This window comes from Polyodon spathula, chromosome 5 (genome assembly GCF_017654505.1).
Source record: "Polyodon spathula isolate WHYD16114869_AA chromosome 5, ASM1765450v1, whole genome shotgun sequence".
Classification (NCBI taxonomy): domain Eukaryota; kingdom Metazoa; phylum Chordata; class Actinopteri; order Acipenseriformes; family Polyodontidae; genus Polyodon; species Polyodon spathula.
Genome location: NC_054538.1, coordinates 74,762,785 through 74,775,658, shown reverse-complemented (window position 1 = coordinate 74,775,658; position 12,874 = coordinate 74,762,785). Strand labels below are relative to the sequence as shown.

Here is a 12,874-nt window from a genome sequence, read left to right as displayed (position 1 = left end):
GTCATTTTTCTTAACCCTTTACAGGAATAAAGTTGTTTATTGGTTTTCAGAAACATTCCCCCAATTAAAATCTTTACGACCCTGTTACCAATATTGAGGCCTTTTGAAGTAGATCACTCAAGAATGTATTGGGGAGAAGCTTGAGTTGAGGGAAAGACTTAATTAACATCACAGCATCTCAAGTCTCATAGATTTAAGAATGGAAACGCCATTTTAACAAGTATACTCAATAATACCTATGGATTTTCCCCACAAAACCTGCTGAATAATATTATGTTAACATATTGAATTACATACCGCTTTATAGTTTTCTATGCACTTAACGAAAAACTGACAAATTTAAAAAACTGACATTTTCAAATCTAACATGAAATACTATACTACTATTATGGTACTTTTGCAGTACAATTTTGCATTTCCTTTATTTACATGATGTTAAATTAAAGATCTCAATCTTAAATCTAAAATTCTAGGTAATGCAAAACTTTTGGGCATAGCTGTACATGCACAGGACCATGAACATCTACACAGACGCAATATTATGTGCTCTGTTCACTTTAACATGCTCCTCATGTAAAGATTGTTGCGTTTGTTATGAATATGGTCTGAATTCATCTTTGGCTGTTCAAAAGATTGTTTGGAACTTACTTGCCTTTTTAAAGAATCTTTACAAACACCCTTAAAGAGTCTCTCAAAGGTGTGTGACCAGGGCCTAAGTTCTCTGGTAATTGCTGGTTTCACCCATAATTCCACAGAAATAGTAGCACTGTGTATTTTGTATGCCACAGCACGCTTATATGTTTGCCTGTTGGGTTGAAAAGCATTCACCCACAATCTTCACACCAAGATTGTTTCTATAGTAAATATCACTGAACTTTCAACTTCGTTCCTCTAGATAACTGAGCTTTGGTTGCTGCAGAAGTGGGGGAGTACTGTACAGGCTGTGCAACCTAGTCACCTCAGCAAGATCCTGTTCAAGCCCTACTATCTCCTGACTTCCTCCTGCCCTGCCCTCGAGACAGACCTTTCTCTTTCTCTTGGCTGAAGAGTCGCCATGGTGAATTCCATGCTCTGAAACTTTGCCTTCCAATGTGCGGCAACAGGCCCTGAGCTTGAGCTTCATCCCAAAGGAGTGGACTGATTTGTAGAAGGTTTCTCTTTTCTAGATACACTAGCATTATTCCAACTGTCATCTTGTACTAAACACCACACCTTAAAACTGAATGTACCTCTCCTTTATTTGAGAAGAGACAGCTGTCGTTGTAAAAGGGATTATTGAAGAGTACTACAACCACTTTGTTTCTTTGTTTATGTTATTTTATTGAACTTTTGACTCTTTAAGGGCTGTATATAAGCCTGCTTTCTAAAAGGATAGTATCATCTGCTAAATCCAGATACCACAGCTAGTATGATTGTGTTTTGTGTATGTGTTGTAAGGATACACATGCAGTTAGAGGGCTTTACATCTGACTTCATCTTCTTATTTACTGCTTTGGTAAAGTGAGGGACTTTGGCTCATTTTAATAGAATCTGTTGTATTCCATAACCACATCACAATGCTCCAGCTCTGTTGCACATTATATAGCTTTTCATTGTTATCAGCAGTTTTTTTTCTTTCCTGCCATCTTGAATCTTGTCCTGTAAACCTGATTTCTTTTGTACCCCTAAATTAACAGGGATGGGTTTCATTAAATGTACCAGTTATAATGGAAGTGAAGTTTTTTTTCAAGGTAACAAAAAAGTATGGGGGGTGAAGATGTTAATATTTAGACTGTATCATATTTTCCTATGTAAATTATGTATGTTTTCTTTCCTTTTTTGTTTTGTTGGAAGCAGTGAAGTTTTTTTTTTTTGCCAAGGATTGTAAATAATTATTTATTTGTTTACACAGACGAAATTTTACAATTGAAGAAGAAAAAACAAAAAAACAGTTTAGTACAAGACCCTCGTTTTTTTTTTTTCTATAAGTACAGATACAACAATAGGATAATAAACTATCAATTACGTAACTTTTGTTTTATTTTCTGGTCTGACTGCAACCAAAAAGGTTGGTTTGTTCCACAGCTGTAATACTGCGTTGTCTGGTATATACTGTAGTACTACTTTACAGCAACAACTTTTAAAGGAGTGAAAGGAAAAAATGAATTATGAAGGGATTTTCTTTAAGTTACTGCTTGTATTGGCTATGAATATGTTAAATATGGTATTGAAGACTTTTTAACCAGTCTTTTTATTATTATTAAATAACGTATTATTATTATTATTATTATTATTATTATTATTATTATTATTATTATTATTATGCATCACATATGAGATACTATCAATCACTGTTAGGGATTTGTCACAATTCTATTACATGTTATATCGATGTCACACTGTGCGTAGAACATAAGACACAATTTAAAAAAATAAAATAAATAATAGTAGTTCCTGAGTACAATATTTATTTATGTGGTTATAAGTGAATATGTGTGTCTTATAACAGAAACACCTGGAGATGACAGAAGAGACACCTAACACAATGTATTTACTTATCTTAACATCTAAGAGTTCTTTACAGGTTGACAATTGTCTGAAAATGAGACTAAATAAATAACTGGTCATAATCGGCAAGAGAAAATAAAACTTTTAGAGATCTCAGAACGATGCTACAGTCCAGCCAATTGTCCCATGTGAAAAAACGCAGTGCTGTGACTGTGGTCTGCTGTGAAGAAGCTTTTTTGAAGGGAACGTCATCTTGATGGTAGCAGGATGGGGATGATAAATGTACAGCATAAAGGATCAGATCGAACAGGGTTTATTATTCAGAAGACATAATTTGCTATATCTTGTCTTCTGAGAACCTTTGCCAGTTTTTATCATGTCATTTTAACACGGTTCCATCCTTGAAAACTGCTTCATCATAATTAATAAAATAACATTTTAATAACATTAATCAAAAGAAAAAATCTCCTGTTATGAAATTGGAGGTCCTTTACAACAGATGCACCAACATTAAGGTATCTGGACTGATCACAGCATTCACCTACACTTTGTATATCTTCCAAGAGATTTCTCTCTTCAGTGTAATCATTGTATGTTTTAGATTATGTTAACTAGGTGGCATATTATTTTATGTTCATCAGGTGTATAGTTTTATTTTCCTGTTAGATGTGTACAGTATGTGTGCACAGAATGTACATGTTCAGGTATTCACCTTTTTAAAGATTTTTATTATTACATTATTTTCAATTATTCACCAATAATCTTTGCTTGCTTTGTATTAAGAGTTGTTGAGGACCAAGTGCATGGTAAAACTAAAGAAGAAACTACACTCAACTAAGGATGCCTTGATGGGTATCGATACTGAAGCAATCAGATGGGCTGTGATGTGCACAAGAATGGATAATTGTAATTACAGTGAATACATAGTTTAAACTTAGTGTGCTCCTGTTTTCACCAACTACACGCTCTGTTAATTCTCTAACTGTCATTGTCACACAGATAAACTGTGACTTACAAGGATTGGGGGTAAACTTCAAATGGACAAATGTTTCAGCTAGTGCCTTTTTCAGTGTACTTTTGTTACTTCTTCTGTTTCTTCTTACAGGGAATACTGTTTTATGGTCTTCTTGAAAGCTGATATTGAGGGGGATCCTGTGTGGTGCATCAAATAAAGACACTCCACATGGAGTGCAGGATGCACCCTATAGCTTAGAGGCCACCGGTTCAGGTCCAGGCTGTTCCATTACTGGCCATGGACGGGAGTTCCCAGGGGACAGTGCACAATTGGCCGAGCAGCACCCAATGGTGGGGAGGGCTGAAGTCTGCCAGCTTGTCCGCGGCTCACAGCTCACCAGCGACCCCTGTAGACTGGCCAGGTGCCTGCGGGCCTGCCAGCAAGCGGCCTAGAGCTGCATGGTCCTCCGACGTTGTAGCTCTGAGGTGGCCACATGGTGAGCCTGCAGAGTGAAAAGAAGCGGATGGCTGACGACACACGTTTCCACATAAAACCTTACACTACCTTGCCACATAAAAAAAAACAAAAACTGTTATTTAAAATGTATGTTCTATTCTAGTATCTGCAAGCTATTTTGTTTTGATGAAAATTACACATTATCATTCTTATTAGAAATCTTATATTTAATAACATTGGCATATGGTTTCCATTGTCAGTAATAAATACTGTAATAGATGACTTCCCACATGATGTGGCATGGATTGGATGTGTGCGAGTATCCTTAATGCAAGCTGCAAAGATGCTCACAATCTGAAGACTATGTCTTTTGAATATAATGCCTGCCCTATATAGGGCTTGCACAACATATTTGAATCCCTTCACATTGGGCAGTCAGGATTGAATTTGGGAGCAGAGCTCTGCAGCAAAGTCTCTATAATGACTCTTAGAGTCACACCCTCTATCATTCTGTCAGACCAGCTGGCTTGCTAAGCTCCCTGAATACAATTCAGGGTTTAGCTGCCCACTTACGTGAAACGTGTTTGGTACTGCGGCAGAGCAGAGGCTCTACATGTGTGTGTTGTGGCTGGTGGCCATCTTGGAGCAGCAGAGAGTCAGCCTCATTGTTTGATTGTTTAAGTGGAACCAGGGGTCGGTACCACCAAGTTGCATGACGGACACTTAACAAAATTACCGGACTCAGTGATGGACATGGGGGGTATATAGCAAACAGTAGAGCACAGTCCGATTTAAAGCACATTCTCCCATATATATATAGAGGAGCTAAGCACACGAATATCAATGAAGAGCAACACAACTGTATATAGCTACAGTAGTTATCTAGGCATAATAATAATAATAATAATAATATAATAATAATAATAATAATAATAATAATAATAATAAATTGAACTCACTTAGTATTTTTGAATGCACCTTGCCGCCGCAGCCACGTCAAAGTCCTTTGTGCTTGTTGTTGCAGTTGCAATACGTAGACATGCATCAACACGACAGTTCTCAAGGCTATTCCTTGTGGATGTTTTAATTGAGTTCATGTGGCTGAAGCCTCGTTCGCAGCAACAGGTGTCAGGGCTCAGTGTCAGTAAAAGAAGTGACAGCCTTGCTAGTTCACTGTATTCATCCTCACTACTTGACTTAAACAAAATACACCATAATTTGGTAACGACACTGCCACGGCAGATTGAGTTGAAAAGTGTCTTCACAGCCTCATCCTCACAGTACAATGTATATTGCATTTCAACTTTGCTGGAGTTAATGTGCTTTATAAATCTTGCAGCAAGTTTTTGAATTTCTGAGACTGGTGACTTTTGGTTGCAGGGGTCCAAATAAAGCATGCATTTCACCAGCTCTTTTTCAGGAAACCTGGACTTGAATGCCTGTTCAAGTTTTTTTGCATATTCAATGAATGTTGCTTTTACCTTAGCAATCTCCATTTCTGGTAAGTAGAGCTGCTTCTCTCACTCCCTCAGTATTTCTGTGACCTTGGCACTAGGGATAGACAGGTCGCTTGGAGTTATGAAAGATTCCTGTGTAGAATCCTCATTTGAAGGCTGTTTAAACGGCTTCAAAATTACCTTGCAGTATTTCTCCAGAGAAAAGTATGCATTGTATAGATTTGAGTTCTCTTTCTGCAGCGCTAGATTCATTGATACGAGAAGTGGCAAAACCCAATTCAAGAAACTTAGATATAGAATGAATTTAGGAGATTGTAGCATGTCATGGATATTCTGTCAACTTGTTCTATAACTCGGTGACCCATTCCCAAATGCCTCTCTCTCAAAGTATTGCACTAGAGAATCCCGTAGTAACTCAAACCTCTCAATGCAGGCAGCCAAACTTAACCAGATAATTTTTTTGTAGTTAACCAGGTTTGAGTATTCCTCTTCATTCAGCTCACAGATCTGTCTAAACTCCTTTTTTCTTACAGCCCCACTGAAATGTCTCAGTGTCACTTTGATTATGTTTTTCACAAAGTCAGGTATGACTGATTCAGCGTCTTTAGCCATTAAGACTTGGCAATGAGTCATACAGTGCTGGACAAATAAATCGCCATAGTGATCTTTCAATCGCCTTGAAACACTTTCACGTTGGGCTAGCATTACAGATGCCCCGTCCGATGTAAATCCCACAATTTTCTCTACAGGGTACTTGTTTCGATCATTTTCTAAACAACCAACGATGGCTTCACTCAGATTTTGTGCATTACAACGCTCGGTTATTTCAATTAAGCTCAAAAACTCGAGATGAATTTCACCTGCGTCAACATTAACACAACAATGAGAAATTATTATTTGACTCGTCACTGTGGTCAGTGCTCTCGTTTACAAACGGTGCATCTACTGCCGCTTGAACAGTTTCACTGTAAAGATAGCCACTTAAATCCTCGATGTTTCTTGACACAGTTTTTGCACTGCAATGCAGTCTTTGAAAAGGAGCAGAGTTTGGGTCAATTTCTTCAACCATTTCTTTGAAAACGACGCCTGCTGTAAATGGCCGTGCATATCTGGATATCACTGGATCATCACTCTGGCAGTGTGAACAGGTTAGACTACTGTAGTCAAACAATAACGGCTCATACAGGTACCATTTGTATTGTGTTGGAGTGTTTCTCTTCATCCATGATATTTGTATTTTTGTGTGTAGCTATAGGCGACAGCTGCAGAAATCAACGCTGTCATATCACACCACCATGCCATGTTTACAACGCAGTGCACTGTTTTCATACAGGAAGGGCCTGGTTTGCAGATTGGACACTGGAGAATAGCATGGAGATAGAGACAGAGCAAGATGGAAAGTGAAAATTAAAGAGAGAAGATGCAGTTTCTTAGGCAGAAAAGGGACTAGATTTGCAGAAGTAATTGGCAATAAAACAAAATCTCAGAAATTTGTTGAATTACTACTGTAACTATACTTGTTGTATAGAAATGACATTACAAAGACAATAAGATAATTTAATCATAAAAAAAAATTGAAAGTAAAATATTCCACTCTAACTATCTCTGCATTCACTTTCAATATGATATTATTAAATCAAACATGGCCAAAGTGAAAAGAAAAACCCTAGAGTTTCTCCGTAGCTGGGACGCTGGAAGTTATTCACAATATTTCCATACTCTCCCAGTTTAAGGACTTAAAAATCTGGTCACCTTAATTAAATATCTCAATAAGTTAATACACTAATACTTTGACAAAGGCAATAGAATCCAGATTTTCTAACCTTTTGATTCATGGCAAATTTTGTATAACTTCATGTTTCAAATAAGAAAGAAACAACTCAGAATGTTAATTCAGGGGCTCATAACGTTTCATGTTAGTTTTGGAAATAAACTGTGCAATCGGGTGCTAAATCATTCAGGAGTGTATAAACCTGAGGAGAATGAGTGCTTTGGATAGAACCCCAGCTATAACTCTTGGAAAGGATCTATGGATCTTGTGAATCGTAAAAATAAGAGAATATATTTCCACTAATTAGGATATTTGCAAACAAAGGCAAGGGATTTGCTGTATCTCTCTTTGAATAGAGGTACTGAGCAAAACAAGTTTAGTACAATATAATAATTGAGCTACAGCTGTTATAATACTTTTAAACTGCACATCTGCTTTTATTATAAATGCTCTCAAATGTTACCTTTCATGGTTTAATTTCCATAAATATGATTCATGAAATATACTCAGGGGCTTGCTTAGTAAAGGCCGGTTCGCCTCACTGCTCCAGTGGTCCGTAATGGTCAAGAGCCAGACCAGGCCGAGACCAGTCATGCTGAACTCTTGTCTCCAGGGTTTAGTAGCTTGGCAACATCTGCTGCTTAAGTTTGCCAGGTAAAAATAAGCAATTTAGCAAGACAGCAGGAACATGCTGAGCTTCAGTCACTGCGTGGGTTGCAATGGTGAGGTGGTCTTTAAATTAGGGAATACAAATTTGATTGAAACAGAACAATTGTTCTTCTCAGCTGGTACCATTGCATTTGTATAAGTTTGTTATGATTTTGGTAACAGTAACTTACCTGGTACCCTCTATAAATTGCCCAAAAAACAGCAATTGCAGAGACATGATCATCATCTCAACTGAATGAATCGAATTTGAAAAGGATTCCAGCTAAACATTTCTTCTTGAATGAGTTATTCTCAAATTAACACAATGGTCCCGTTCACACAATACTAAAAACTAATTTTAAAGTATGTTTTGATTAATTCAATATTTATTAATTTTTTCTACAGCTTCATTAATACCAAACTTAAAACAATAACAAGAATGGTTTTAAGCTATTGGAACAGATCCAGGCAACCGTAAATGGAAAGCACCTTACCTTTAGGTTGGTATGCATCGGTAACTTTTGCTTACATGAAAGTTGATTGTCTTAACAAGCAACAAGTTGCTGAAATACAGAAACATGTAGGTCGCTTGACAAATGAGAGCCATTGAGTGTCACATGGGCAGTAGCATCACTGGTGAGCATCCCATAAAGCTGCAGTTATGAAAGGACACTATTTCTGGGCCTGAGCAAAACTGGAGGTGTGCAATAAAAACGTGCTGCACCTTTTGTTGCGTTCCCAGTATATACTGCCATTTTACCCATATTCACCATATGCCTACATGCTGGTAGATGCTGCCGCTTACTCCAATTGAAACCAGTGGTGTAAAAAAAAATGTCATTACATTGTTGAACGGAATAACAATCATATAATCAGATTTCCTGTAATGGACAAAATGCAGCAATGCACCATAGATGTAGATCTCAAAGTACATGCTGTTGCACTGTAGACACAGTAGATAAAAAAAGACGGATCAGAAACTTTCACACAATATTCAAGCTACCCAGTGATGTCAAACGAGTGGATTTGGCCAGAGGTTGCCACTTTCTCCCATTGAAACCAGTGGTGTACACCACTAGAGAGTTGTTTAGCAGTCACTGGTCCATGGGTTGCGACGCTGTAGATGTGGCATTGCTGGAGGCCTGAAGCAGTTGCGTTGTTGGAAATGTGGCTTGGCAGCAGGCACTGGCTAGTTGTGCAGTGGTAGAGGGGCCACGTGGCTAGAAGCCTAGGCTGGTTGTCAGGAGGCAGTTAGACTATGGCAGGAGGCCTAGACTGCATGTCTTGTGGCAGATGTGGCATTGCTGGAAACCTATACTTAGTTACCCTGAGGCAGATGGGCCGTAGCTGAAGACCCATACAGATTGCTGAAATTATTTTATTAAAGATGTGGTTTGGCAGGTAATGGATGTTAAATCCTGAGAGTCCAGGAAAGAGACAGAAAGCTGCAGTTTTAAAGTGATGTTGAACACTTTATTAAACAAAATAACACAAAACATGGTAGTCCTGGGCTTTATGTCAGGGACGTCCATTTAACCCCTCTTGTGACCCCTGGGCTGTTCTAAGGGGGATGCCTCGATTACCCCTGGGTTTCTGTAAGGGGGTGCTAGTTTAACCCCCTTGATTACTTCTGGGCTTCTGTGAGGAAGTGCCCATTTTACCCCATTTCTACCCTATAAGCCTGAGTGACTTTTTCCCGTTCTGGGCTTTTCTATAGAGGGCTGTCCCTGTGGTGGCAGTGGTACTGGGCCCTCTGGCAGTGGCGATGCTGGCAGTGGCAGTGGCAGTGGCGATGCTGGCAGCAGTGCAGGGCAGTGGCAGTGGCAATGCTGGCAGCAGTGCAGGGCAGTGGCAGTGGCAATGCTGGCAGCAGTGCAGGACACTCTGGCAGTGGCGATGCAGGCAGTGGCGATGCTAGCAGCAGTGCAGGACACTGGCAGTGGCCTTGCAGGCAGTGGCAATGCTGGCAGCAGTGCAGGGCACTCTGGCAGTGCCGACACAGGCAGTAGCGATGCTGGCAGCAGTGCAGGGCAGTGGCAATGGCAGTGGCGACACAGGCAGTGGCAGTGGCGACGCAGGCAGTGGCAATGCTGGCAGCAATGCAGGACACTGGCAGTGGCGTTGCAGGTAGTGGCGATGCTGGCAAAAGTGCAGGACACTGGCAGTGGCAATGCTGGCAGCAGTCCAGGACACTCTGGCAGTGGCGATGCAGGCAGTGGTGATGCTGGCAGCAGTGCAGGACACTAGCAGTGGAGTTGCAGGCAGTGGCGATGCTGGCAGCAGTGCAGGACACTGGCAGTGGCTATGCAGGCAGTGGCTATGCTGGCAAAAGTGCAGGACACTGACAGTGGCAATGCTGGCAGTGGCGATGCTGGCAGCAGTGCAGGGCACACTGGTGGTGGCAGATGCATGGGACACTGACATTTACGATGCTGACAGTGGCGGGGCACTATGCAGTGTTGCTATCAACAGTGGAGATGGCAGAAGCTTCTCCCCTTCACACAAATGAATACATGTTCCCCATTCTAATTCATTCACATTTTTTGACTTTCTTGTTTTCTGCTACAGTACCATCTGTTTTTTTTTTTTTTCCCCTCAGTATTAGCCGTGATCAAGCTTATCAAACCACTATTGCTCCGTGTCTGATCTGATTTTCGTAATGTGTTTTTTTGTAAGAACTGTAAATTGCCCTGGATAAGGGCATCTGTTATAAGAAAATACATGCATTCATTAACAACAACAACAATAATTAACAATATTAATAATATTAATAATCCAGCTGGAATCACCTGTTTTTTTAATTGTGTATATATATATATATATATATATATATATATATATATATATATATATATATATATATATATATATAGCTTGCTTGACAAACCTGGGGGACAATTAATTCAACTTTAATAAAATGGGCTGAACGGGCAGTGGAATAAAGGAGGACCTTTCGTACATTTAGAATTCAAAACGTCAACAAAATATTAACCAATATAGTAATCAGTAGCCTAGCCTACTACTGTATAAACAGTGTCTTTGATATTGAAATCTATGTGAATCAAAGGTAAGGAGGTGCAAACTGTTGCTTGATCAATCTAGGGTTGATATACTGTTGTGTGTGTCTATTAAAGTAAAGTGTTCCTGCATTATACAGGTAGTTTAGTATCTGCTGGCTCTATCTATGTTACATACGGATGGTATGTACTGTGACACCATGTTGTACTCTTGATTCTGTTTTGGGAGTTATTCTTTCAGCACCAAAGTGATTAGTTTTTGTTTCAGTCCGAAAGAACGATCTTGATTTTAGCTTCCCTGTTTATTTTGTAAACCTATATTAAAACTAGCGATGCTGCTATCACAATCGTTCTTTTGAATATAATCATTAATTATATAGATGTGGACAGAACCTTTTATGATCGCTGGGTGTTTTCCATTGCTGTAGTACCACAGAAAGTGCCTGCAATCGGTGATTGGGTGAGTGAGTGCTGGAGTGATATGCGCGGAGTTAAGGCTTACTTTTTAAAAACGTTATTTTGTGCCCCGCAAAACTGGTTTTGTGCTTGGCGCATAATTTCAAACATGGCAGGATCTCGCAAATTGTCATCCACTCCCGCGAAATTGAGCTATGCATACATTAAATCTGTGCACAGCGCAAAATGGATTGTGACACGCAAAAATAAGTTTAGAATATGGTACATTTTATGCATTCTCACAGAACAGCCGTTTCTGTCTTAATTCTGTTTCCCTGGGAGAGGCCTGTGTTCTTGTTGCTGAGGTGACAGGGAGGAGAGAATTGCTGCCTGCTGGTGAGGCGGTGGGAAGGTAGAGGTTGCATGAAATTCAAAAGACAAGACCGGTAAGTTCTTCAAGTAAATTTGCCTAAGGTGTTTGGAGGAAATTATTGAAGTGAATTGAAGGTGTATGTGGAGGGGAGGTTGTTCTCATGCCTCCTGAAACCACAGCTGAGCTTTAATTGAATCCTTTTCTGAGGGGTTTCCCTCAAGTTTGATTTATTGACTACCTTCTTAGCATCAGTAAGTACAGAGGAAGTACAGAGGAAGTACAGAGGTCCGCAAAATGTCAGGTTTACAATCAGGTTTTGAGCCATCATGGCCACCTGGCCATCTGGCCATTTGCCATTTATCAAGTAGGGAGACTTTACATGGTTGATCTATCTCTGCCATTCTTTGGGTTGTTTAGAGTTCTTGATGCCACCAGTTAGGTTTATTACTTTGTATAGTGCAGAGCATCTGAGGCACAATTTAAATCTTTTGTAGGAGGGTCACTTAAAGAAAAGGCTTTTATTTTACAAATGTTGCTGATGCCATCATTCACAGTTCATCTCCTGTACTTTACCCCCAAATTCCAGCAAAAGTACTACACAAGCTGCTATAAGTTTCTTTCACTACATTCTCAGCCCCTTAGGACATACATTTTAATATTTTTTTTAGAATATTAAAATGTAATTTTTTTCAAAACTTTCTGACCCCTTCTCTTCCGAATATATAAGCCGCATAAAAAATGAACATATCTAAACAAATGAACAAAGAGACACATATACTCTTTTTGTTTACAAAGGACTCATCCACTTCAAGAAAAATTTAGTTAGGATCTTTATGGAAAAACCAAAATGACCCTGCTTTTATATCTATTCAATTTCTCACCATCACATTTCCAGGCAACTGGAGTAAAGTAGCTACAATCAAAATTCTGCAAAGTTTGGAATAAGCAAGAAAATTCCACCTTGAATGTATCATCAACGTCTTTGCACTCTGCTATTATTGAGAATATTATTCGTGGAAATCTTTTAGGTAATGCTTGATCATTTCTAAGTAAATTGGCTTAAGGGCTTAATAAGATGTATTAAAAATGACTGCAGCTCTAGCTCTGGGTGTGTTAAAAGAAAACAGGTGATGTCATAGCTGAGGATCAAGCTTGGATGCTAAAGCTTGGGTTAATGTCCAAACAAACACTGGACAGAAGCCAATGTGACTGGTAGTCTTGACTGAAGGGGTTCTCTTTTCTCAACACCAGCGAGTAAAATGAGCAGTGCTCTGGCATGTGCTGTGTAGCCTGTATGAATAGCAGCTCACGTTC

At 39.3% G+C, this 12,874-nt stretch overlaps 1 protein-coding gene across 2 annotated transcripts in view; it reads left to right on the top strand.

The window, feature by feature from the left end:
• LOC121316310 (thrombospondin-2-like) overlaps positions 1-1,707 on the top strand; it is a 36,795-nt gene extending 35,088 nt beyond the window's left edge. For both annotated transcript variants that reach the window (XM_041251329.1, XM_041251326.1), the window contains one exon: positions 896-1,707. In XM_041251329.1, coding sequence (XP_041107263.1) covers positions 896-903 — 8 coding nt within the window. In that variant the 3' untranslated portion in view covers positions 904-1,707. The remainder of the gene's footprint in view (positions 1-895) is intronic.
• Positions 1,708-12,874: the final 11,167 nt, after the last annotated feature.